At 56.5% G+C, this 21644-nt stretch overlaps 4 protein-coding genes across 6 annotated transcripts in view; 2 read left to right on the top strand and 2 right to left on the bottom strand.

The window, feature by feature from the left end:
* Nucleotides 1–3308: 3308 nt before the first annotated feature.
* Nucleotides 3309–5168, top strand: Hgh1 (HGH1 homolog). The gene is made up of 6 exons (XM_042669427.1): nucleotides 3309–3946; nucleotides 4018–4118; nucleotides 4215–4313; nucleotides 4460–4551; nucleotides 4639–4761; nucleotides 4835–5168. Exons 1-6 carry the CDS (start codon nucleotides 3345–3347, stop codon nucleotides 5018–5020), a joined length of 1203 nt encoding a protein of 400 aa, XP_042525361.1. The 5' UTR covers nucleotides 3309–3344; the 3' UTR covers nucleotides 5021–5168.
* Nucleotides 5169–7039: 1871 nt separating this feature from the next.
* LOC122098881 (testis-specific serine/threonine-protein kinase 5-like) lies at nucleotides 7040–9859 on the bottom strand. Its single transcript, XM_042669383.1, has 8 exons — nucleotides 9656–9859; nucleotides 8995–9102; nucleotides 8565–8767; nucleotides 8412–8467; nucleotides 7997–8129; nucleotides 7803–7918; nucleotides 7316–7465; nucleotides 7040–7254 (listed from the first exon to the last, which is right to left on the bottom strand). Exons 1-8 carry the CDS (start codon nucleotides 9857–9859, stop codon nucleotides 7040–7042), a joined length of 1185 nt encoding a protein of 394 aa, XP_042525317.1.
* Nucleotides 9860–16015: 6156 nt separating this feature from the next.
* On the bottom strand, nucleotides 16016–20413 carry LOC122098880 (basic proline-rich protein-like). Its single transcript, XM_042669382.1, has 2 exons — nucleotides 20387–20413; nucleotides 16016–18193 (listed from the first exon to the last, which is right to left on the bottom strand). Exons 1-2 carry the CDS (start codon nucleotides 20411–20413, stop codon nucleotides 16016–16018), a joined length of 2205 nt encoding a protein of 734 aa, XP_042525316.1.
* The window catches only part of Mroh1 (maestro heat like repeat family member 1), a 72324-nt gene continuing 68400 nt past the window's right edge, over nucleotides 17721–21644 (top strand). For 2 of the 3 annotated variants that reach the window (XM_042669358.1, XM_042669356.1), the window contains exon 1: nucleotides 17790–17894. The gene's annotated coding sequence lies outside the window, so the exon portion shown is untranslated. Of the gene's footprint in view, nucleotides 17764–17789; nucleotides 17895–21644 lie in introns of those variants that run through there. The other variant, XM_042669357.1, reaches the window with a different exon arrangement.

Raw genomic sequence — 21644 nt, 5'->3', positions numbered from 1 at the left:
CCCCCTTGAGGCTGGTGAGTCCCAACAGCAGGACCTGCCTCACTCTCAGCCAGGCACCCACCTGGAATAAAGTCCAGAGGCTTTCGCCAACATACCAGATACTTCCTCCATCCTCCAGGCGAGGGCTCTCGGTGGGCGAGGGGGTAGGGCTGCGGGTCGGAATAAGAAGCCCCTGCAGACAGTTAGCTGGCGGAACATGTGGGGTGGTCACTTCTGGTGCGGGACAGCACCTGGGACATGGTGACCACAGGGGAAGAGCATCCTTCCAGTGGAGGGACCATGTGTCTATAGAGAGCACGTGTAGCAGTTACCCAACGGTAAGGAAGCAGACTGACCCTAGAGTACAAGTGGTCTTTGACTTCTGGCTTTTTCTGGTTAATTGAAGAGTCTCACTGACTTTCCTGCCCAAGCTAGCTTTGATCCACCATCCTCAGATCAGACTCCTGTGTACCTGCGTAGCTAGGATTATAGGCATGAGCCACTAGTGCCTAGTTCCATTCTAGCTTTTTTAGTTATCTGACTGTGTGTGTGTGTGTGTGTGTGTGTGTGTATTGAGTATACAATGTGTGCTTTTACTGAAAGAGGCTTAAAGTCAAGGCCTTGGCTTTTTTGGGGGGAGTGGGGGCTGCGTACTGTTCCTCAGCTCTTCAGCTTAAGGCAAGCACTCTACCACTTGAGCCACAGCACTACTTCCAGTTTTCTGGTGGTTTATTGGAGATAAGAGTGTCATGAGGAAGTGGCGCTGTGGCTCAAGTGGTAGAGCGCTAGCCTTGAGCTGAAGAGCGCAGGGACAGCGCCCAGGCCCAGAGTTCAAGCTCCATGACCGACCAAAAACAAAAACAAAAACAAAACAGGAGTGTCATGAACTTTCCTGCCCAGGCTGGCTTTGAACCATGATCCTCAGATCTCAGCCTCCTGAGTAGCTAGGATGATAGGCACGAGCCATAAGTGCCCAGCTTTGTGAGACTCTTATAACCATTTAACCACCAGAAAACCGTAAGTGGTGGTGTGGTTCGAATGGTAGAACACTAGCTTTGAGATCAAGGACAGCACCCAGACCTGGAGTTCAAATCCCATGACTGACCAAAAAAAAAAAAAAATTCTCATGGGCTTTCTTGTGTAGGTTCAGCCTTCTGAGTAGCTAGGAGCCTAGTAGCATGAGCCATCGGAACCCAGCAAAAATGTTTTATGTGTGTGCCAGTATTGGGATTACAGCCATGAGCCACTGACACCCAGCTGGCTTTCTAATTTTTTTCTTTTTAAAAACATTGTTTAGGAGCTGGGAAGGTGGCTCAGTGGTAGAGCGCTTGCCTTGCATGCATGAGGCTCTGGGTTCCATTCCTCAGCACCACATAAGCAGAAAGAAAAAAGCTGGAAGTGGCGCTGTGGCTCAAGTGGTAGAGTGCTAGCCTTGAGCTGAAGAGCTGAGGGACAGCACCCAGGCCCAGAGTTCAGGCCCCATGACCGGACCCCCTCCCCCCCCAAAAAAAAAAACCCAAAAAATGTTATTTTTTGTGCCCAGCCTGGGACTTGAACTCAGGGTTTGGGTGCTTTCCCTGAGCATTTTTGCTCCAGGCTACCATTCTACCACTTGAACCACAGCTCCACTTCTGCCTCTGTGTATATATAGTTGGAGTTAAGAGTCTCAGACTAGCCGGGCGCTGGTGGCTCACGCCTGTAATCCTAGCTACTCAGGAGGCTGAGATCTGAGGATCACGGTTCAAAGCCAGCCCGGGCAGGAAAGACTGTGAGACTCCTATCTCCAATAAACCACCAGAAAACCGGAAGTGGTGCTGTAGCTCAAGTGGTAGAGTGCTCGCCTTGAGCTGAAGAGCTGAAGGACAGCACCCAGGCCCAGAGTTCAAGCCCCACGACTGACAAAAAAAAAAAAAAGAGTCTCAGACTTTCTTGCCCAGGCTGGCTTCAAATTGTGATCCGCAGGTCTCAGCCTCCTGAGTACCTAGGATTATAGGTGTGAGCCACCAGCACCCAGCTAAAATCTATTTTTGTGTGTGTGCTGGTACTGGGGTTTGAGCTCAGGGTCTGGCCAGTCCTTTAGCTTTTTCTTTTCAAAGCTAGTGTTCTACCACCTGAGCCACAACTCAACTACCATCTTGGTGGTGATTAACTGGAAATAAAAGTCCCACAGACTTTAATGCATAGGCTGGTTTTGGATGGTGATTCTGAGATCTCAGCTTCCTGAGTGGTTAGGATGACCGGCGCCAGGCCAGCCACTGGCTCCTGGCTTGGGTACTGTAGTCTTTGTGTGTGGGGGGCTGGGGGTAGGGGTTGTGGGGCTTAAACTCAGAGCCTGGGCACTGTCCCTGAACTCTTTTGCTCATATGACTTTGAGCCTCATTGCTACTTCCAGGAACTGTAGTCTTATGAGATGTGGATAGGAAGAAGCAGTTCTTGCCAGGAGGGGACCAAGTCTCTTCTTTAGATAGAGAATGCCCAGGGAAAATTGCTTTGATGAAATGTTGCCAGACTTGTGCATGGTTGGAGAAAGAGCATTGCAGGCAGGAACAGTGCAGATGCCCAGAGCAGCCAGCCCTGTGCCTGGCGGGGAGTAAGTACGTAAAATCGTTGGCTTTGGGTAAGTGCCTTCCTTTGCCTGGTGTAACGGAACTCAGTCGGCAAGAAACAGAGACGTCACCTTTTGAGAGGTCGAATTGGGAGTCTTTGTTGGGGAGCCCTCAGCCCGGACCAAAGCTCCAGCGAAGCTTTTCTTGGCCATGGGCTTGAGCTCTGGGCCGGGGAAGCATCTAGCGCCGCGTCCAGCGCCCGGTGTGGAGTGGGGGTCAGGCTCAGGCCGGTGGCCGCCTTGGGCAGCGCGTTTGTTAACGGTGAAGACGCTGCCCGGAGGGTCCCGGCTGCGTGGGCCGGGTGCCGGGTCCGACCCTTGTCGCGGGTGCGGCTCATGTCCAGCCGTCGGGCGCGGAGCCGGGCCGCGGGCTGGCACCGGGGAGGCGGCCGCCGGCCCCCCTCGCCCCGGGGCCCGGCCGCGCCCGGACCCCCGCCCGCGACCCGGGGGGTGGCGGGCCCCGGCTCCGGAAGCCACGCCCCCCGGGTTTGTCGCTCGTGACTGAGGCCCGCGGCCCGAGCCAGGGCGGGACGCGGCCAGCGGGCGCAGGGCGGGCCGCGCGGCTCCCACGCCGACCCGCAGGCTCCTTCCGGCCGACGGCGGACAGCCGGAAGGCCGCCGCGGCTAGCCCCGCCCCCGGGGCTAGCGCCCGCCCCCTCCGCCTGCTCCCGAGCTTCGGATTGGCCGCCGCGGCTTCCGTGGCTCGGGTGGGCGAGGCCGAGGCCCTGGGCGGGCGGCGGCGGCGGCGGTGCCGGGAAGCATGCGGGAGGCCGAGGCGGACGCGGGTGTGTCGGGCGGGTGCGCGCCGGGAGGGCCGGAGGCGGAGGCCGCGGGGCTGCTGCCCTTCCTGGCGCCGGGCGCGCGGGCCGACCTCCAGGCGGCGGCGGCGCGGCAGGTGCTGGCGCTGAGCGGCGCGGGGCCGGGCCGCGGGCTGCTGGCGGCGCACGCGGAGCTGCTGCGGGCGCTGGCGGCGCTGGCCGCGGCCCCGGCCCCGGCCCCGGCCCGCGACGCCACCTGCGCGCTGGTGAACCTGGCCGCGGACGCCGGCCTGCACGGGCCGCTGCTGGCGGCCGAGCCCGGCCTGCCCGCGCTCCTGCTCGGCCGCGCCTTGGACCCGCAGTGGCCCTGGGCGGAGGAGGCGGCCGCTGCCCTGGCCAACCTGAGCCGCGAGCCCGCGCCGTGCGCCGCGCTGATGGCGGCGCTGGCGGCCGCCGAGCCGGGGCCGCCGGGCCTGGAGCGGCTGGTGCGCGCGCTGTGCACGCCCGGCTACAACGCGCGCGCGCCCCTGCACTACCTGGGCCCGCTGCTCTCCAACCTCAGCCAGCAGCCCGGAGCGCGCGCCTTCCTCCTGGACCCCGGCAGGTGAGGCCCCGGCTCCCGCGCGGGCGGCGGCGGGCCCGAGCGGGATGGCAATGCGTGGCCCCTCCCGACAGGTGTGTGGTCCAGCGGCTGCTGCCCCTCACGCAGTACTCGGACTCCTCGGTGCGCAGGGGCGGGGTGGTGGGGACGCTGCGGAATTGCTGCTTCGAGCACCGTGAGTGGAGGGCGCGGGGGCTGGGGTGGGGCTGGGCCCCGAGCCGCTATGGATCGACCCTTTTCTTTCTTTTTCTTTTAATATCCACGTCGTCAGGACATCACGAGTGGTTGCTTGGGCCTGAGGTCGACATTCTCCCCTTCTTGTTACTTCCGTTGGCTGGGCCTGAGGATTTCTCGGAGGAAGAAATGGACAGTGAGTGGATAGATGGATCTTCAGGACTGGCGGGCAGCAGGGGAAACAGCTGGGGGGAGAGGGAAAGGAAGTGTCCAACGGGAGTCTTCTAGGAAGGAGTTGCTGTGCACCGGGGAACTCCCCTCAGCTCCTACACTCCCCCTTAGGGCTGCCTGTTGACCTGCAGTACCTGCCCCCAGACAAGCAGCGTGAGCCTGATGCGGACATCCGGAAGATGCTCATTGAAGCCATCATGCTGGTGAGCAGTGGTCCTTTATGCTAACTGCACCCCATGCCGCACGTACTGCACACACCGACAGCTGAGCAACCGCTCCCATCTCCCCAGCTGACAGCCACTGCCCCTGGTAGGCGGCAGGTGCGGGACCAGGGAGCCTACTTGATCCTTCGAGAACTACACAGTTGGGAACCTGAGCCTGATGTCCAGGTGGCCTGCGAAAAGCTCATCCAGGTGGGTTCGGAGTTGGGGAGGCTGGAGAAGTTGTGCTTTCAGCTGGCTGCTCATCAGCCTCATCTGCTGGCAGGTGCTCATTGGGGATGAGCCAGAGAGCGGCATGGAAAACCTGCTGGAGGTACAGGTGCCCGAGGATGTGGAGCGACGGCTTCAGCAGCTGGACCAGCTGGAGCAGGAGCAGAAAGACCTCGACCGGAGCCGCATGCCGAGGGGGTCCTGCCCACCTGAGGCCCCTGCCCCCAAACACCAGCTCTAGGCCCGCCTTCCTCTTGCTTCTTGCAAGCTCCTTTGTTCTTGTTTGGAGGCTGTTTCCTCCTGAGAAGCAGAGCTATATTTTTTAATCTTTTTTTATTTTTTTGGCCAGTCCTGAGGCTTGAACTCAGAGCCTGGGCACTGTCCCTGAGCTCAAGGCTTGCACTCTACCAATGAGCCACAGCTCATTTTTTGTTAATTGGAGATAAAAGTCTCTTGAATTGTGTGAATATGTGTGTGTGTGTGTGTGTGTGTGTGTTGGTTCTGGGACTTAAACTCAGGGCCTGGGTGCTGTCCCTGAACTGCTTTTGCTCAAGACTAGCACTCTACCACTTGAGCCATAGCTCCACTTCCAGCTTTTTCTGTGTATGTGGTACTGAGGAATCAAACCCAGGGCTTCATGCATGCAAGGCAAGCACTCTACCACTGAGCCACCTTCCCAACCCCAGAGCTATGCTTGTATCCAGTCCATGCCAGGGTTCTGGGGTAAATGTCCAGGGAACACTGGAGGCTTGACAGCATGTTGCCCCTTTGCTACCAAAGAGAGGGAAAGTTGCTCAGAGTTACCCTGTGGAGCAAAGATGACCAGGCCTGGGCTGTAAATGAGGCAGATGATGGCTAGTAGAGCCACAAAGAATCTGCTTCCAGGCCCAGTGGAGGCCCAGACAGGAAACACTGCACGCTCCAGTAGCTGGAGTGGAGCTCCCTCTTCCGAGGGTGCCACGGGGCACGGGTACAGTTCAGGCTGTGGGTGTACACATGCTTCCGCCATCAGCCCCATGTCCCTTCATCCTGCTCCAGACCTAGTCTCGGGGCCGATCATACTTGAATCTTGGGATCTTCCTGGAATTCTATCTTTGCATCACTTGCTGGGTCCTGCTTCTCTTCTGTCTTCTATTTCCTTGTCTAACCTGTACCCCAGGGCCCTTGTTGGTTCCCCCAGTCCTCTCTGCATCCTGTTCATCTTCCTTGGCCTTAGCTGCTTTGCAAGACATCACACCCTCCTCCTAGAGTGCTCTGTCTCCCCTGCAGAATGCCCCCGAGTACCCTGCAGCCTCCTCTGCAGAATGCCCCCGAGTACCAGCAACATCTGCCTCCCCTGCAGAAAGCCTCCGAGTACCCTGCAGAATGCCCCCGAGTACCCTGCAGCCTCCTCTGCAGAATGCCCCCGAGTACCAGCAACATCTGCCTCCCCTGCAGAAAGCCTCCGAGTACCCTGCAGAATGCCCCCGAGTACCCTGCAGCTTCCTCTGCAGAATGCCCCCAGTACCCTGCAGAATGCCCCTGAGTACCAGCAGCCTTTCTATCTGAGCAGCAGCTGCTCCCTTGGAAGTGGGCCCAGGAGCTTTATGCTCTTTCCTCATGGCTTGAACTGTGTGTTCACAGCCCCCAATTCTAGCAATTCTTACGCATTGTTTTTCCCTGCTGGGCCTCTCCTCCCCAGCCAGTTCTGGGACCTGACTGCAGAAGCCTAGCTAGCCTCCTAGGACACCCTGAAGCCAGGGGCCTCTCCACCATGTGTTCCCCCTTACCAATTAAAGCTCTGGTTGTGGTAGCAGATACTGTGACTGGTCCCCCTTCCTCTTTCGACCTGCAGCCCCAAGATGTGGTAGCAGAGCCTCAGTCTAGGAGGCTCTGGAGGTCATCTGCTCTGTGTGCGCGTGTTGGGGATTAAACCCAGGATCTGGACACTGTCCCTTAGCTTTGTCACTCAAGATTGGTGCTCTGCCACTTGAGCCACAGCTTTACTTCCAGCTTTTTGCGTGTCTCACATACTTAACTGCTCAGGCTGCTTTCAAACCACAATTAAATCTCAGCCTCCTGGGTAGCTAGGATTACAGGCATGAGCCATTGGCACCCAACCCATGGGCCTTTTTGCTCAGATAGCAGCATCATTAGTTCCACAGAATAAATGTTTTATCTGCCTCACCCACCCACCCCCAGCTGACCAAGTTGTGTGCCCAGGCATGTGCTTGATAGCAAACATGGAGTTCAGAGATAAGCAGCTGCCTGGTATCCCTCCTTAGTGAGCTGCCTGCCATGGTGCTCCGGAGCATCTTTCCAGAAGAGCTTCCTCCTCGTCTGGGACAGGCTTCCAGAGAGCCGGTTCTGAGGTGGTCCCCTTGGGGGCATCCTGTTGCTGGGGGTGCCACGCTCTCTGCTGCTTTGGGTACAGCAAGTCTGGCTCTAGCTTTGGCTTGTCCTGCGACACTGGATGCTGGGAACTAGTCTGTTGACCTGCGTCATAGCACAGTAGGGGTCAGGGAGCACAGAACCCTCCTGCCTACCCCCCGCACACCCCTGGGCCATGCTGCACCTGGTGTCTCGTGGAGTACACAGAAGAGTGCATGCCCTCCAGACAGCATCCAGCGGTGAGCCGCCACCTGCTGCAGGTCCAGGCGTGCACAGGGGCGCAGCTGAAGCAGCCCCCGAATCAGGTCCCGGCATTCTGTGGGAAGGGCCTGTGGCTGTGGCTGCTCCCCCACCAGCTGCCCCTGCCACACCCACCACTACCAACAATACTGACAAAGTCTGGAGATGATCTGTGTATCACGTGGAGAAGCAGCATGCCCTAGGCTAGCGCACGAGGTGATTGCCCTTCTCGGTGTTGAGTGAGTCAGTCCCTCCCTCACCCAGACCAGTTTTCTCCATCTTGCAGTGCAGTGTGCCTGCTGAACGCTTCCATCCTAGACAGATCAGTCTCTCCACCTTGGAGTGGCTCTTCCTGCAGCCTTGGTCTGGCTGCTGTCCAGAGAGGGCTTGGGAGGGATGTGGGGGGTACTCACCAGGGGACAGGCCCCGCTGGAAGATGGGGCCACGGCGCATCAGGTGCAGCATGCGGTGGGGCTGGCGCTCTTTGAAGGGCAGCTTCCCGGACACCATGGCGTGGAGGATGATGCCTCTGGGGACATGGGGTCCTCAGGGTGCCACCCCTCCCCAGCCCTCCCGTGGCTTCAGGGATGCTCCTGGAGGCACTCACAGACTCCACAGGTCAGCCTGCTCCCCCTTGTACTTCTTGCTCATGAGGATTTCAGGGGCCGTGTAGGCCACAGAGCCACAGAAGGTACTCAGCAGCGAATTCTTGGGCCCCGTGCAGTTGGCGAAGCCAAAGTCTGCATCGGGCAGCAAGCAGGGCAGCATGTGGACAGGGTGAGGGAGAAGGGGCTCAGGACGGTGTTGGCCTTCAGGGATGGCTGGGAGGGATGTGAAGGGGCAGAAGGCGTGTGAGGTTGGACCCAAGGGTCTGGGCTGGATGGAGGGTAGGCTACAGGCCTCTGGGAGCCTTCAGGGTTAGACCTAGATCAGAGCTGAGGGGAGGGGCCTTTCTGGGACAATTGGAGCCTGGGGCTAAGAGTGTTGGGGACTGGGGGAAGAGGCCGAGCTCACAGGCTCACCAGTCAGCTTTAGGAAGCCCTGGTCATCCAGCAGGATGTTCTCACACTTCAGGTCCCTGTGGGGAAAGGGGAGAGGAGATGGGCCTGGGCTGGAATGGGCAGGGGGGCGGGTGGGCAGGACAGGCAGGTGGGCAGGGCAGGTGACACCCTCACCGGTGCACAATGCCGACTTTGTGGCAGTGGGCCACGGCGCTGACCAGTTGCCAAAACAGCCTTCGGGCCTCCTCCTCCTCCAGCCCCGGGCAGCACCGGTGGTTGGAGACGGTGTTGATGTGTTCCAGCAGGTCGCCTCGGGCTGCCAGCTCCAGGACCAAGTAGGAGCGCTGGCTGTTCCGAAAGGTCTCATACAGCTGCACCTAGCAGGTACACCCACCATCACCACCCTGAGGAGGGGCCGGCCAACGGGCTGGCAAGACTGGCAAGTGTGCTGGATTCTGGCTTGAGGATGAGACTGGCCCTGAGTCCAAAGGTCAAAGGGAGGTTCTAGGAGAGGAGTAGGGCAAGAGGCCTAAGGTGGGCAGTGGGCGGGGCCAGGACGGGCCTGGGGCCTGGGGAGGGTGGGACGAGGTACAGCAAGGCCCACCACGTTCACGTGCTTGTAGGTGGCATTGAGTGATGAGATCTCACGGGGTAAGAACTTCTGAGAGAACTCCACTGGAGCCTCAGTCAGGGAGACAATCTTGATAGCCACCTGTGGGAAGTGCAGGGCAGACCCTGTGCAGGCCACCATGTTTGGTGATGGGGCGTGGCAGGCCCCGTCCTTTGTACACATTGCTCAAAAGTTTTGTCCTAGCCGGGTGCTAGCGGCTCACACCTGTCATCCTAGCTGCTCAGGAGGCTGAGATCTGAGGATTGTGGTTCAAAGCCAGCCCGGGGCAGGAAAATACATGAGACTCTTATCTCCAATTAACCATCAGAAGACCGGCAGTGGCACTGTGGCTCAAGTGGCAGTGAGCTAGCCTTGAACTGAAGAGCGCAGGGAGAGTGCCCAGGCACAGAGTTCAAGCCCCACGACCAAAGGAGGGGAAAAAAAAAAACAAAAAACAAAACTGTGTCCTCCAGAGGGCAGTGCTGGCCTTCCCTACCCCTTGTGTTCTGGGTACTATGTTCCAGGGGTTTGGGGACAGGAAGTGGTCAGCCTGCTGGAGCCTGGGGCTCTATGGAGGAGGCTGGTGCTGCTGGAGCAACCCTGGGGCACCCCAGGGAGTCCCTTGGGGTGGGGGGGGAAGGCGGGCTGGCCTCACCATAGTGTGGTGCTTGCCCCGCAAGTCAGAGGACAGCTTAGGGTTGTGCTTCATGCGCTCATGGGTAGCATAGGCCAGGTATACTTTGGAGAAGGCCCCAGAGCCAATCTTCTTGGAGGAGAGCAGGTAGCCATTGCTCATGCACTCTCGAACCTGGTCCATGAAGGTTCTCTGCTCCAACTTGCGCCTACCACTGCCCTTCATGGAGGGCAGGGAGCCACGGAAGAGGGCTTGGCGGTCCAGTCTACTGTCAGTCTCAGTTCGGGGTGTGGGCAGCGCGAGGCTCGACTGTGTCAGAGGGCAGGGGCTAGGGCAGCAGGGGGCCGGGCGGACTGCACCCCCACTTGGGGCAGCAGCCACGTTTCTGAAGACTTGCTGGGCGTGAGGCTGAGAACGTGGGCTAGGAAGCTTCGGTGGGAGGCTAGGAAGGCTGCGGACTAAGCAGGGAGAGCAGGCTCTTGGGAACTGGGACAAGTTCTAGAACGGAAGGTTCTAGAGCAGCCACCTGCATTGTGCCCTCAAAAAAGGTGGGCGCTTATAGAATTCATAAACTTTATAGACCAAGATAATGGCAATTTACCTTCTGGAAGTTAAAATGTGTTTGTGACTTTAAGTACCACTATCCTTCAATATTGTGAAATTTATGGAATCGCAATTAAAAATTATTTTTTAAAAAAGTAGGTATCTATTTGCTCCAGGGAAGTTAGAATGAACTTGTGACTTTGAAATTATGTAATCATTTAATCACAATCAAAAAAAAAAGAACCTCGGGGAAGGGAGGGAGGGAGGGGATGGTAGGGGGAAAACAATGGAGGGGGTAACAATGTTCAAGAGGAAGTGTACTCATTACCTCACTCATGTAACTGTAACCCTCTGTATAGTAGCTTTACAATAAAATAAAATTTAAAAAAAAAAAAAAAAAGTAGATATCTTCTCAAGACCTTCTGCCTCTATGGGCTCTGGCTTGGATCGGCCCTGTCTTGCGTGGTGGTCTTCTCTGTGACATGGAACCCAATTCAAGGGCTGAAGTCAGAACACGCTGTCATGTGCCATCCTGCATTTGGCTGGCCACAAAGGGCTTTAAAGAAACCTGAGGGAGGGCTGGGAAGGTGGCTCAGTGGTAGAGCGCTTGCCTTGCATGCCTGAGGCCCTGGGTTCGATTCCTCAGCACCATATAAGCAAGAAGAAAAAAGCCGGAAGTGGCGCTGTGGCTCAAGTGGTAGAGTGCTAGCCTTGAGCTGAAGAGCTGAGGGACAGCGCCCAGGCCCAGAGTTCAGGCCCCACAACCGGACCCAAAAGAAAAGACAAAAAAAAAAAAAAAAGAAACCTGAGGGAGGGGTTGGAGATGTGGCTCAGTGGTAGAGTGCTTGCCTAGCATGCATGAAGCCCTGGGTTCGATTCCTCAGCACCTCATACACAGACATAGCCAGAAATGGTACTGTGGCTCAAGTGGTAGGGTGTTAGCCTTGAGCAAAAGAAGCTCAGGGACAGCATCAAGGCCCTGGGTTCAAACTGCAGGACTGGCAAAAAAAAAAGAAAAAGAAAGAAAGAAACTTGAGGGGAAGGGACAAATAGGGGTAAAAGTAGTAGGTCAGCCTTCTAAGAACACAAGGAATGGAACAGGAACAAAATGTGTCATCTGCCACTTCAGCTGTGCCCCTCATCCTCTGAAGGGGTGCCAAGGTCAGAGCCGGCTGAGCCAGAGAGGGACAAATCCAGTAACCTCCCTCCTGGCCACTAGAGCCTCAGCTTTTACACTGGCTCTGCAGGCTCCGTCAACGTCCCCAGGGCCAGCAGTAATTCCAGGCATGGGCTTCAGACCAACCAGCTCAAGGAGCTCTGTCTCCACAGACTCGGTGCAGCAGCCGGAGTCCTTGCCATGTGCCAGGCATTCTAAGCAGTTACAGCTGCCCCGTCCTGTCCCAGTCACAGAGCATACCCGAGTGCCTGTCCCACAAGATGCAGCTCACACTCAAGATTGCAAATCTGAACACAATCAATCAATGCACATGCGGGTCTTTCTTCTGGAAAGTCACAGGAGCCCCAATAGCAGCCAGGCCAGTGAGTAGTCATCTCTTTCACAAGTGGCCAGGCTGCTACATGATACAGGTCTAGTGAGTATTAGAATTTGCACCTCCTGGACTGTGTTCTGTGGTGGGTGTGAGGGCACATCTATGAAGTGAAGGTTGGAACAGGCTTGCCTGGGCTACTCGGACAGTCATTCGTGTGTGTGTGTGTGTGTGTGTAAATACATACATATATATGTTTATATAGATATATACATACCATATATATATATTTATATATCCTTGTTGGACCATGAACTTCTTTTTGCCCAAGTCCTGGGACTTGAACTCGGGCCTAAGTGCTGTCCCTAAGCTTTTTTTTTTTTTTGGTCATGCGGCTTGAACTTAGAGCCTGGGCACTGTCCTTGAGCTTTTTCACTCAAAGCTCGTGTTCTACCATTTTGAGCCACCATGCCACTTCTGGTTTTCTGGTGGTAAAATTGGAGACTTTCCTGCCCAGATTGGCTCTGAACAGTGATCCCCAGATCGCAGCCTCCTGAGTAGCTAGGATAACAGAGGTGAGCACCTGTGCGTGGTCTGTCCCTAAGCTTTTGTGCGCAAGGCTAGCACTCTTACTTGAGCCACATTCACTTATGGCCTTTTGGTATTTAATTGGCGATGAGCCTCTCACAGGTTTTCCTGCCCAGGCTGACTCTGAACCACAATCCTCAGATCTCAGCTTTGTGGGTAGCTAGAATTACAGGCATGAGCTGCCTGTGCCTAACTTGGTAGAACCATGAGCTTTAACAAAATCACAGGAAGGCTGGGCACCAATGGCTCACACCTGTAAACCTAGCTATTCAGGAGACTGAGATCTGAGAATTGCGGTTCAAAGCCAGCCCAGGCAGCAAAGTCCGTGAGACTCTTATCTCCAATTAACCACTCAGAAAGCTGGAAGTGGCACAGTGGCTCAAGTGGTAGAGCACTAGCCTTGAGCTGAATAGTTGAGGGACAGGGCTCAAGCCCAGAGTTCATGCCCCATGACTGACAAAAAAAAAAAAAAAGGAAGGCTGGGAAGGTGGCTCAGTGGTAAGGAGCTTGCCTTGCATGAGGCCCTGGGTTTGATTCCTCAGCGCCACATAGGCAGAAAAAACTGGAAGTGGCACTGTGGCTCAAGAGGTAGAGTGCTAACTTTGAGCACAGACAGGCTCAGGGACAGAGCCCAGGCCAAGAGTTCAAGGCCCAGGACTTGCAAAAAAAAATAGGGGCTGGGAAGATGGCTCAGTAGTAGAGTGTTCGCCTTGCATGCATGAGGCCCTGGGTTTGATTCCTCAGCACCACATAAGCAGAAAAAGCCAGAAATGGTGCTGTGGCTCAAGTGGTAGAGCACTAGTCTTGAGTTGAAGAGCTGAGGGACAGCGCCCAGGCCCAGAGTGCAGGCTCCAGAACTGGCAAAAAAAATAAAATAAAATAACGGAGCTGGGCATCAGTGACTCATGCCTGTAATCATAGCTACTCAGGAGGCTGAATGAGATCTGACATTCACATTTCAAAGCTAGCACAGGCAGATAAATCCAAGAGATCCTTACCTCTAATAAGCCACCAAAAGAGGAGGTGTGGCTCAGGTAGCAGGATGCCAGCCTTGACATAAAAGCCAAGCAAGAATGTGAAGCCCTGAGTTCAAGCCCCAGTACTGGCATGAAAAGAAAATAAAAATAAAAAGCACCACTTATGACTGGTATCCATTCATTCAGGCACAGCCCTTGTCTGGCTGGACAAATGCCTGGAATATAGAAAATATAAGCACCCTAGCCTATATTTTATTTATTGATTTATTTTGGTCGGTCATGGGGCTTGAACTCTGGGCCTGGGCACTGTCCCTGCACTCTTCAGCTCAAGCGAGCACTCTACTGCTTGACCCACAGCACCACTTCCGGTTTTCTAGTGGTTTATTGGAGATAAGAGTCTCATGGAGGGGCTGGGAAGGTGGCTCAGTGGTAGAGCACTTGCCTTGCATGCATGAGGCCCTGGGTTCGATTCCTCAGCACCACATAAGCATAAAGAAAAATCCGGAAGTGGTGCTGTGGCTCAAGTGGTAGAGTGCTAGCCTTGAGCTGAAGAGCTGAGGGACAGCGCCCAGGCCCAGAGTTCAGGCCCCACGATCGGACCCAAAAAAAAAAAAAAGTCTTGTGGACAGACTGGGTGCCGGTGGCTCATCCTAGTTACTCAGGAGGTTGAGATCTGAGGATCGTGGTTCAAAGCCAGCCTGGGCAGGAAAATCCGTGAGACTCTTACCTCCAATAAACCACTAGAAAACTGGAAGTGGCACTGTGGCTCAACCAGTAGAGTGCTCGCCTTGAGCTGAAGAGTGCTGGGACAGCGCCCAGGCCCAGAGTTCAAGCCCCAAGACCGGCAAAAAAAAAAAAAAAAAAAGAGTCTCAGGGACTTTCCTGCCTGGGCTGGCTTTGCACCTCCATCCTCAGATCTCAGCCTCCTGAGTAGCTAGGATGACAGGTGTGAACCACCGGCGCCTGACTAAGCCTATATTTTATATAACCCTAACTTGGGGGGTTGGAAAAGGAAGACTGCTCTAGGGATTTAATGTGGGTCAGTAACATAGGCGTTAGAACTAGGATGGCAGAAGTTGGGTGAAGGTGGCGGAGGGTGAGTGGCACAAGGATTGTCACCTAAACAGCAAAGGAGCCAAAGGGAGCCATGTGGCCCTGACCAGGGATGACGGTGTCACTGGGCTGCCCCTGTCGTCAGGGAGCCCATGCCTTCCAGTGTGCTCTGCGCTCTACTCGCTGCCCCCAGCTGTGCTGAACCCAACTAGAAGCTGAAGGGGCTGCAGCTGACTGATGACAGGCAGGGTCCAGAATGGACCAGCTCTGTCCACCCTTCCCTCTTAGCACCATTACTAACCAACCAACTCCAGGGAGCTTCACTGACTACCATGTGTGAACACCAACGCGCGCGCGCGCGTGTGTGTGTGTGTGTGTGTGTGTGTGTGTGTGTTCTTCTTCCTCTTCTTCTTCTTCTTCTTTCTTCTTCTTCCTCTTCCTCCTCCTCCTCCTCCTTCTTAGTTGTTGGTTGTGGGGCTTGAACTCTGGGCCTGGGTGCTGTCCCTCAGCTCTTCAGCTCAAGGCAACCGTTCTACCACTTGAGCCACAATGCCACTTCCAGTTCTCTGGTAGCTATTTGGAGATAAGAGTCTCATTCCTGCCCAGGATGGCTTTTGAACTGTGATCCTCAGATCTCAGACTCCAGAGTAAGTATGATTACAGGCATGAGCCACAGGCACCTGACAAGTCTTGTACTTTTCTGCCTGGCCTGGCTTGGATCCATATTCCTCAGATCTTAGCCTCCTGAGAAGCTGTTACATGCTTAATACTATAGTAAAAGTAAAAAATGAAGTGGTAAATGCTGCAGCTGTGTGCTTGAGGATGACCACTGTGGCTGGGGAGGAGCAGAAGCAATGTTAGGCTTTGGCCATAGGGTGTCCCTGCAGGACATTAGCCAGGGCAGTAAGCTGTAAAGGGAAGCTACCCTGGTTAGTTTTTCCAGATTGCTACCCTGGCCAGGCCCTTTCTGCAGAGCACCCCACTCTCTGGCATATGTTTTCTGTTCTGCTCTCTCTTGGGCTCCATCCCCACAAGAGAAACAGTCTCAAGTCCCTCTCCAAGTAGAAAAAGAAGTTCCTTGTTTGCAAAGACCGCACTACCTGCTCAAACTCTTAGTTTATTGCCACAGCAGCCGGATTTCCACATGTGAGACAATGTTAGGCCTGAGCACAGGGCTGGTGGCCATTTCCTTTTTGTACAAATGACTCTTTCACTTCTTTCCAAAATGCCACACACACACACACACACACACACACACACACACACACACACACACACACACACACACGTGCCAGTCCTGGGGCTTGAACTCAGGGCCTGGGCACTGTTCCTGAGCCTCTGTGTGCTCAAGGCTGGTACTCTACCACTTGAGCCACAGCGCCACTTCTGGCTTTTCTGTGTATGTGGTGCTGAGGAATGGACCCAGGGCCTCATGCGTGCTAGGCAAGCGCTCTACCACTGAGCCCCCTTCCCAGCCCACTACTTTTTTTTTTTCCTTCTGAACACACTCAGGTGACCTTGGTCTCTGGGGGCACCCAGTTTCCCCTGTTCTCTTCCTCTAGCTCCCATTACTTTTCCACCTTCAGGGGCTCCTGCAGCTGCCACGCCTTCGCTGCACCTGTGTGTGTGTTGCCTCCTTACTCGTTTATTTAGAGGTGCCTGTGTCCTCCACCTAAGGGCCCAAGCAGAGGGGCCCCATCACCCCTAACTCTCCGGCCTATTAATGAAGGGTCCTAATGCAGGGATTCTGAGGTGTCCTGCGCTAGCCTGGGGGTGATGGGGATCCTGGGGGTGCTGGGGGTCCTGGTGGTCCTGGGGTGCTGGGGGTCCTGGGGTACCCAGTGTTCACCTGGGGGTGACGGGGGTCCTGGGGTCCCAGGGATCCTGGGGTCCCGGGGATCCTGGGGTGACAGGGGTCCTGAGGTGATGGGGATCCTGAGGGTGATGGGGGTCCTGGGGTCCCGGGGATCCTGAGGGTGATGGGGGTTCTGGAGTCCCAGGGATCCTGGGGTGATGGGGGTCTTGGGTGCTGGGGTTCCTGGAGTCCTGGGGATCTTGGGATGCCTGGGGTCCTGGAGTGATGGGGATCCTGGGGTGATGGGAGTTCTGGGGTGCCTGGGGTGATGGGGGTCCTGGGGTGATGGGAGTTGTGGGGTGATGGGGGTCCCGGGGTGCCGGGGTTCCTGGGGTGCCGGGGGTCCAAGGGTTCCTGGGGTGCCGGGGATCCTGGGGTGCCGGGGGTCCTGGGATGATGGGGGTCCTGGGATGATGGGGGTCCTGGGGTGATGGGGATCCTGGGGTGCCGGGGGTCCTGGGGTGATGGGGATCCTGGGGTGATGGGAGTTCTGGGGTGCCTGGGGTGATGGGGGTCCTGGGGTGATGGGAGTTGTGGGGTGATGGGGGGTCCTGGGGTGATGGGAGTTGTGGGATGATGGGGGTCCCGGGGTGCCGGGGTTCCTGGGGTGCCGGGGGTCCCGGGGTGCCTGGGTTCCTGTGGTGCCGGGGGTCCTGGGGTGCCGGGGGTCCTGGGGTGATGGGGATCCTGGGGTGCCGGGGGTCCTGGGGTGCCGGGGATCCTGGGGTGCCGGGGGTCCTGGGATGATGGGGGTCCTGGGGTGATGGGGATCCTGGGGTGCCGGGGGTCCTGGGGTGATGGGGATCCTGGGGTGCCGGGGGTCCTGGGGTGATGGGTATCCTGGGGTGCCGGGGGTCCTGGGGTGATGGGGATCCTGGGGTGCCGGGGGTCCTGGGGTGATGGGGATCCTGGGGTGCCGGGGGTCCTGGGGTGATGGGGATCCTGGGGTGCCGGGGGTCCTGGGGTGATGGGGATCCTGGGGTGCCGGGGGTCCTGGGGTGATGGGGATCCTGGGGTGCCGGGGGTCCTGGGGTGATGGGAGTTGTGGGGTGATGGGGGTCCTGGGGTGATGGGAGTTGTGGGGTGCCGGGGGCGATGGGGGTCCTGGGGTGATGGGAGTTGTGGGGTCCCGGGGGTCCCGGGGTTCGCCTGGGAACGTGACCACGTCGCCCCCGGCGTACAGCTCGGGCACGCGTGCGCGCGGACCTATCGTCTCGCGCGCGTTTGAGCGCCACGACGCGCCCAGCCTGCCCCCTTCGGGGCGCGGGGAACAAGCACAGGCCCCGAACTCCCGGGGAGAGCCCAGGTGGGACGGGACCCGCGCCGGGCGCGAACGCGGCGTGGGACGGCGCCCGCGCGGACGGCGCCCCTCGGCGGCGCGGCGGCCGCAACAGTCAGGTATGCCAGTCACGAGACGGCCCGGAGGAGCGACGTCACGCCTGGGGGCGGGGCTCGGGGGGGCGGCTAGCGTGAGGGATGTGACTTCGGCCAATGAGAGCAGAGATCGCGCGAGGGCGGGAGCAGGTTGCCGCGCGCCACGTCGCGGTTGGCCAGAGCGCTGGGAGAGGCCCGCCCACTCCGGTCCGGGAGGGCGGCGCCCGGGCCGCGGTGGCGGCGGCCCCTCAGGTAAACGGCGGCGGGGGACGCGCTTTCGCCGGTTCCGGGGACGCGCCCTCGGGAAGGCTCGGCCGGAGAGCCCGGGAACTGCTGCTCTTGCCGAGCTGCACGGGAGGTCGAGTCCGGGGCGCTTCTCCAAGGTCAGCGGGCCAGCTCCCGGAGGTCCCGGGAGTGTTGGCCGGGGCCCGCCCTTCCCTTGGCTCCGGTGCGCCCAGAGCTTCGGGGCGGAACGGGCCGCGCCACACCCGGAAGGGAGACCTGGGAGCTGGCGACCCCGTCCCGCCCGTGTGCGTGGCCCGGCCCCCCGGAGCCCGCTGGGCCCGCGCCCCACCCCCGCTCTGGGGTGCGGGGTCCCGGAGGCCTGGTCGTCCCCAGGCCGCTTCCTCGCGCCCGTTTGCGGGGTCCACGGGCTCCTGTCTGCGAGAAGGTCAGCCAGACCCTGGAAGTTGGAAAGCCAGGCCGCTGTGCTCAGTGAAAGATCGATCCTGGGCGAAGTTATCCTGAGAGCCGGGGACGCCCTTGGTGATGCTAGCGCAGGCCCGAGGCTGGGGCCGGGTGCTGCGGGCTGTGCTGAACCGAGCCGCCTCTGGGCCGGCCTTCTGGCTAGCTGCGGCTGCAGGGCTGCTCCCAGGGCTCCATTCTGCACACTTCAGGATCACTTTGCCCGCTCGGGTTGGGGAGGGACCCCTGAAGTCATGCACAGGACAGAAGGGCTGCCCTGGGAATGTGACCCGGAGCAGCTTTTGCAGTGTAGGTGGGCTTTGGAGGCTAGTGCGGGAGGCAGGAACACTTGGGCAGTGGATGATGGTAGAAGTGGAGGAGCTGGGAGGGACTTGGAGGAACAGGTCATTGATGCTGGTTTCTGGCCCAGATAACCGAGTGATGATAATGCTGGGAAGAGATAGATGGGATTAGGGCTGGCAGGCGTTGGGGTGTGGCGGCTGTGACCTTCTAGACAGAGACCCTTAGAAGGTTGGGGCTCTGGAAGAGGTGAGGGCTGGAGACTCTGTGTTAGTGTTTTTTGTTTTTTGTTTGGTCATGGGGCTTGAACTTTGGGCCTAGGCTCCGTCCCTCAACTCTTCAGTTCAAGACAAGTGCTCTACTGCTTGAGCCACAGCACCACTTCTGGTTTTCTGGTGGTTTATTGGAGATAAGAGTCTCCTGGACTTTCCTGCCCAGGCTGGCTCTGAACCACAATCCTCAGATCTCAGCCTCCTGAGTAGCTAGAATTACAGGCGTGAGCCACCAGTGCCCGGCAGGATCATGTTTTCTGATCCAGGCTGCTGCTTTACATCTTTTGTTGTTTTTACTATAAAGGTGATGTACAGGGCTAGGAAAGTAGCTCAGTGGTAGAGTGCTTGCCTTGTATGCATGAGCCCCTGGGTTCCATTCCTCAGCACACATAAGCAGAAAAAAAAGGAAGTGGTGCTGTGGCTCTAGTGGTAGAGCAGCCTAGAGCTGAAGAGCTGAGGGACAGTGCCCAGGCCCAGAGTTCAGGCCCCACAACTGACAAAAAAAGTGATATACCCAGGGGTTACAGTTTCATAAGTAATGAGTACATTTCTTTTTCTTTTCTTTTCTTTCTTTCTTTCTTGGTCGTGGGCCTTGAACTCGGCCTGGGCGCTGTCCCTCAGCTCTTCAGCTCAAGGCGAGCGCTCTACTGCTTGAGCCACAGCGCCACTTCCAGTTTTCCAGTGGTTTACTGCAGATAAGAGTTTCACAGACTTTCCTGCCCGGGCTGGCTTTGAACCACAATCCTCAGATCTCAGCTTCCTGAATACCTAGGATTACAGGTGTGAGCCACCGGTGCCCGGCTTAGAGACTCTGTGAAACCATTTGTCTGTTGTAGGATGGTCCCTGTGCATGTGATTATGGTATGGTTACATGTGCAGTCTCTGCATCCTGCAAGTTGGGCATCTTCATTTCTGGGGTCAGCCCAGGAATGTGAACAGGGATCTCTGGAGTCAGAGGGTAACAACCTGAGCCTGAGCTATCTTTGTTTTATTTATTTGTTTGTTTGCTTTTTAATGCCAGTCCTGGGGCTTAGACTCAGGGCCTAGGGCTTGAACTCAGGGCCTGGGCACTGTCCCTCAGCTCTTCAGTTCAATGCGAGTGCTCTACCACTAGAACCACAGTGCCACTTCTGGCTTTTTCTGTTTATGTAGTGCTTCGGAATCGAGCCCAGGGCTTCATGTATGCTAGGCGAGCACTCTACCACTTAGCTACATTCCCAGCCTTTCATTCACTTTAAGCTTATGTCCACCCCACCGTGGCTTGTTCAGCTTTGCATGAACTGCCACTGACTGTTCAGTACAAAGAGAGACCAAGAGTCTGAGGTAGAACCTATGGGACTTGCGCTTGCTCATGCTCATAATCATGTATGTGGGGAAGCAGGAATCTGTGCTTGTTTCTTTTTGAGGGTTCCCACAAAGGCAAAAGCAAAATTGTTCTTTATGACCTGCAACTCCAGACATTCTGACCTTTCCCTGAGCTGAGTTGTTTGGAATCATAGACGTGTTCAGCCTGTGCCAGCTCATGTGACTTGATTCCCTTGGGAAAGCTCCCATGGCTCTTTGGCCATTGCTCAGGGACTGTCTCTGCGAACCTCTGCTGAAAAGTAGGAGAGTCATACTTTTGTCACTGGGATGCCAGGGGCCATCTTGCTCTGGGATGAAGCTCCAGTGTGAGGGAGCCCAGTGACACAGCGCCACGTGGCTTATGTTGAGAAATCATGTTCTCAGTGGGTGGTGCCTGACCACATCAACCTGGCTCATCAGCCCAGATTCTTGCTGGTGGTTCTGGAAGTTGGCTCTTTTCTGTGCAGTACTACCCATGCCAAGGTGGGGTGGGGTGGGACAGCTTGAGACCATGTATGTTTGAACCTCCAGGCTGGCTTATTGTTCCCTGTGGGCTATGGTATGTGTGGAACTGAAACAGAGCCTAGCAGGAATTACTAAATGTGCAACCAAGAGAATTAATCTTCATTTCATGTAATGTTAACTATGAGCTGGGTATGGAGGCACATACATGTAATCTTAGCACTCAAGAGGCTGAAGTGAGAAGAGCAGAAATTTGAGGCCAGGTTGGGCTACATAAAAAGACCTTCTAAGGAAAAAAGACCCCTTCTACCAACCTCCCATTAGTTTTATTTTTGCTTTTAAAATTTACCTACTCCTGCAAGTGGCGCTATGGCTCAAGTGGTAGAGAGCTTGCCTTGAGCCCAGAGTTCAAGCCCCATTGACAAAAAAATTACCTACTTCCTATTGCCCCCTAAATACATATACATGCTGTACAGGTGACCACGCCTGTAATCCTAGCTGAGATAGGAGGATCACAGTTTGAAGCCAGCCTGGGAAGGAAAGCCCATAGATTTTTTTTTTTTGTCCGTTGTGGGGCTTGAACTCTGGGCCTGAGTGCTGTCCCTCAGCTCTTCAGCTCAAGCAAGCGCTCTACCACTTGAGCTACGGCGCCAATTCCAGTATTCTGGTGGTTTATTGGAGATAAGAGTTTCACGGACCTTCCTGCCCGGGCTGGCTTTGAACCGTGATCCTTAGATCTCAGCCTCCTGAGTAGCTAGGATTACAGGCGTGAGCCACCAGCGCCCGGCTGTCCATAAGATTCTTGTCTCCAGTTAACCACCAGAAAACTAGAAGTGGAGCTGTGGCTCAGTGGTAGAGTGTTAGCCTTGAGCAAAAAAGTTCAGGGACAATGTCCAGGCCCTGAGTTCAAGCCCTATGTCTGACAAAAAAAAAATACATATGCATACACAAGTGCACATTCTTGCACTAGTGCTGTGAAAAGTACTTGGCCATTCAGACACATACCGACCACTTCTCAGACTCTGCCACTGGTGCCATCTTCCAGCACACAGAATAGTTCTTGTTCTTATC

The sequence above is a fragment of the Dipodomys spectabilis genome, unplaced genomic scaffold (genome assembly GCF_019054845.1).
Source record: "Dipodomys spectabilis isolate Male_0828 unplaced genomic scaffold, ASM1905484v1 ptg000495l, whole genome shotgun sequence".
Lineage (NCBI taxonomy): Eukaryota > Metazoa > Chordata > Mammalia > Rodentia > Heteromyidae > Dipodomys > Dipodomys spectabilis.
Note: the sequence above shows the minus strand (reverse complement) of the source record. Positions and strands in the feature narration are given on the sequence as shown.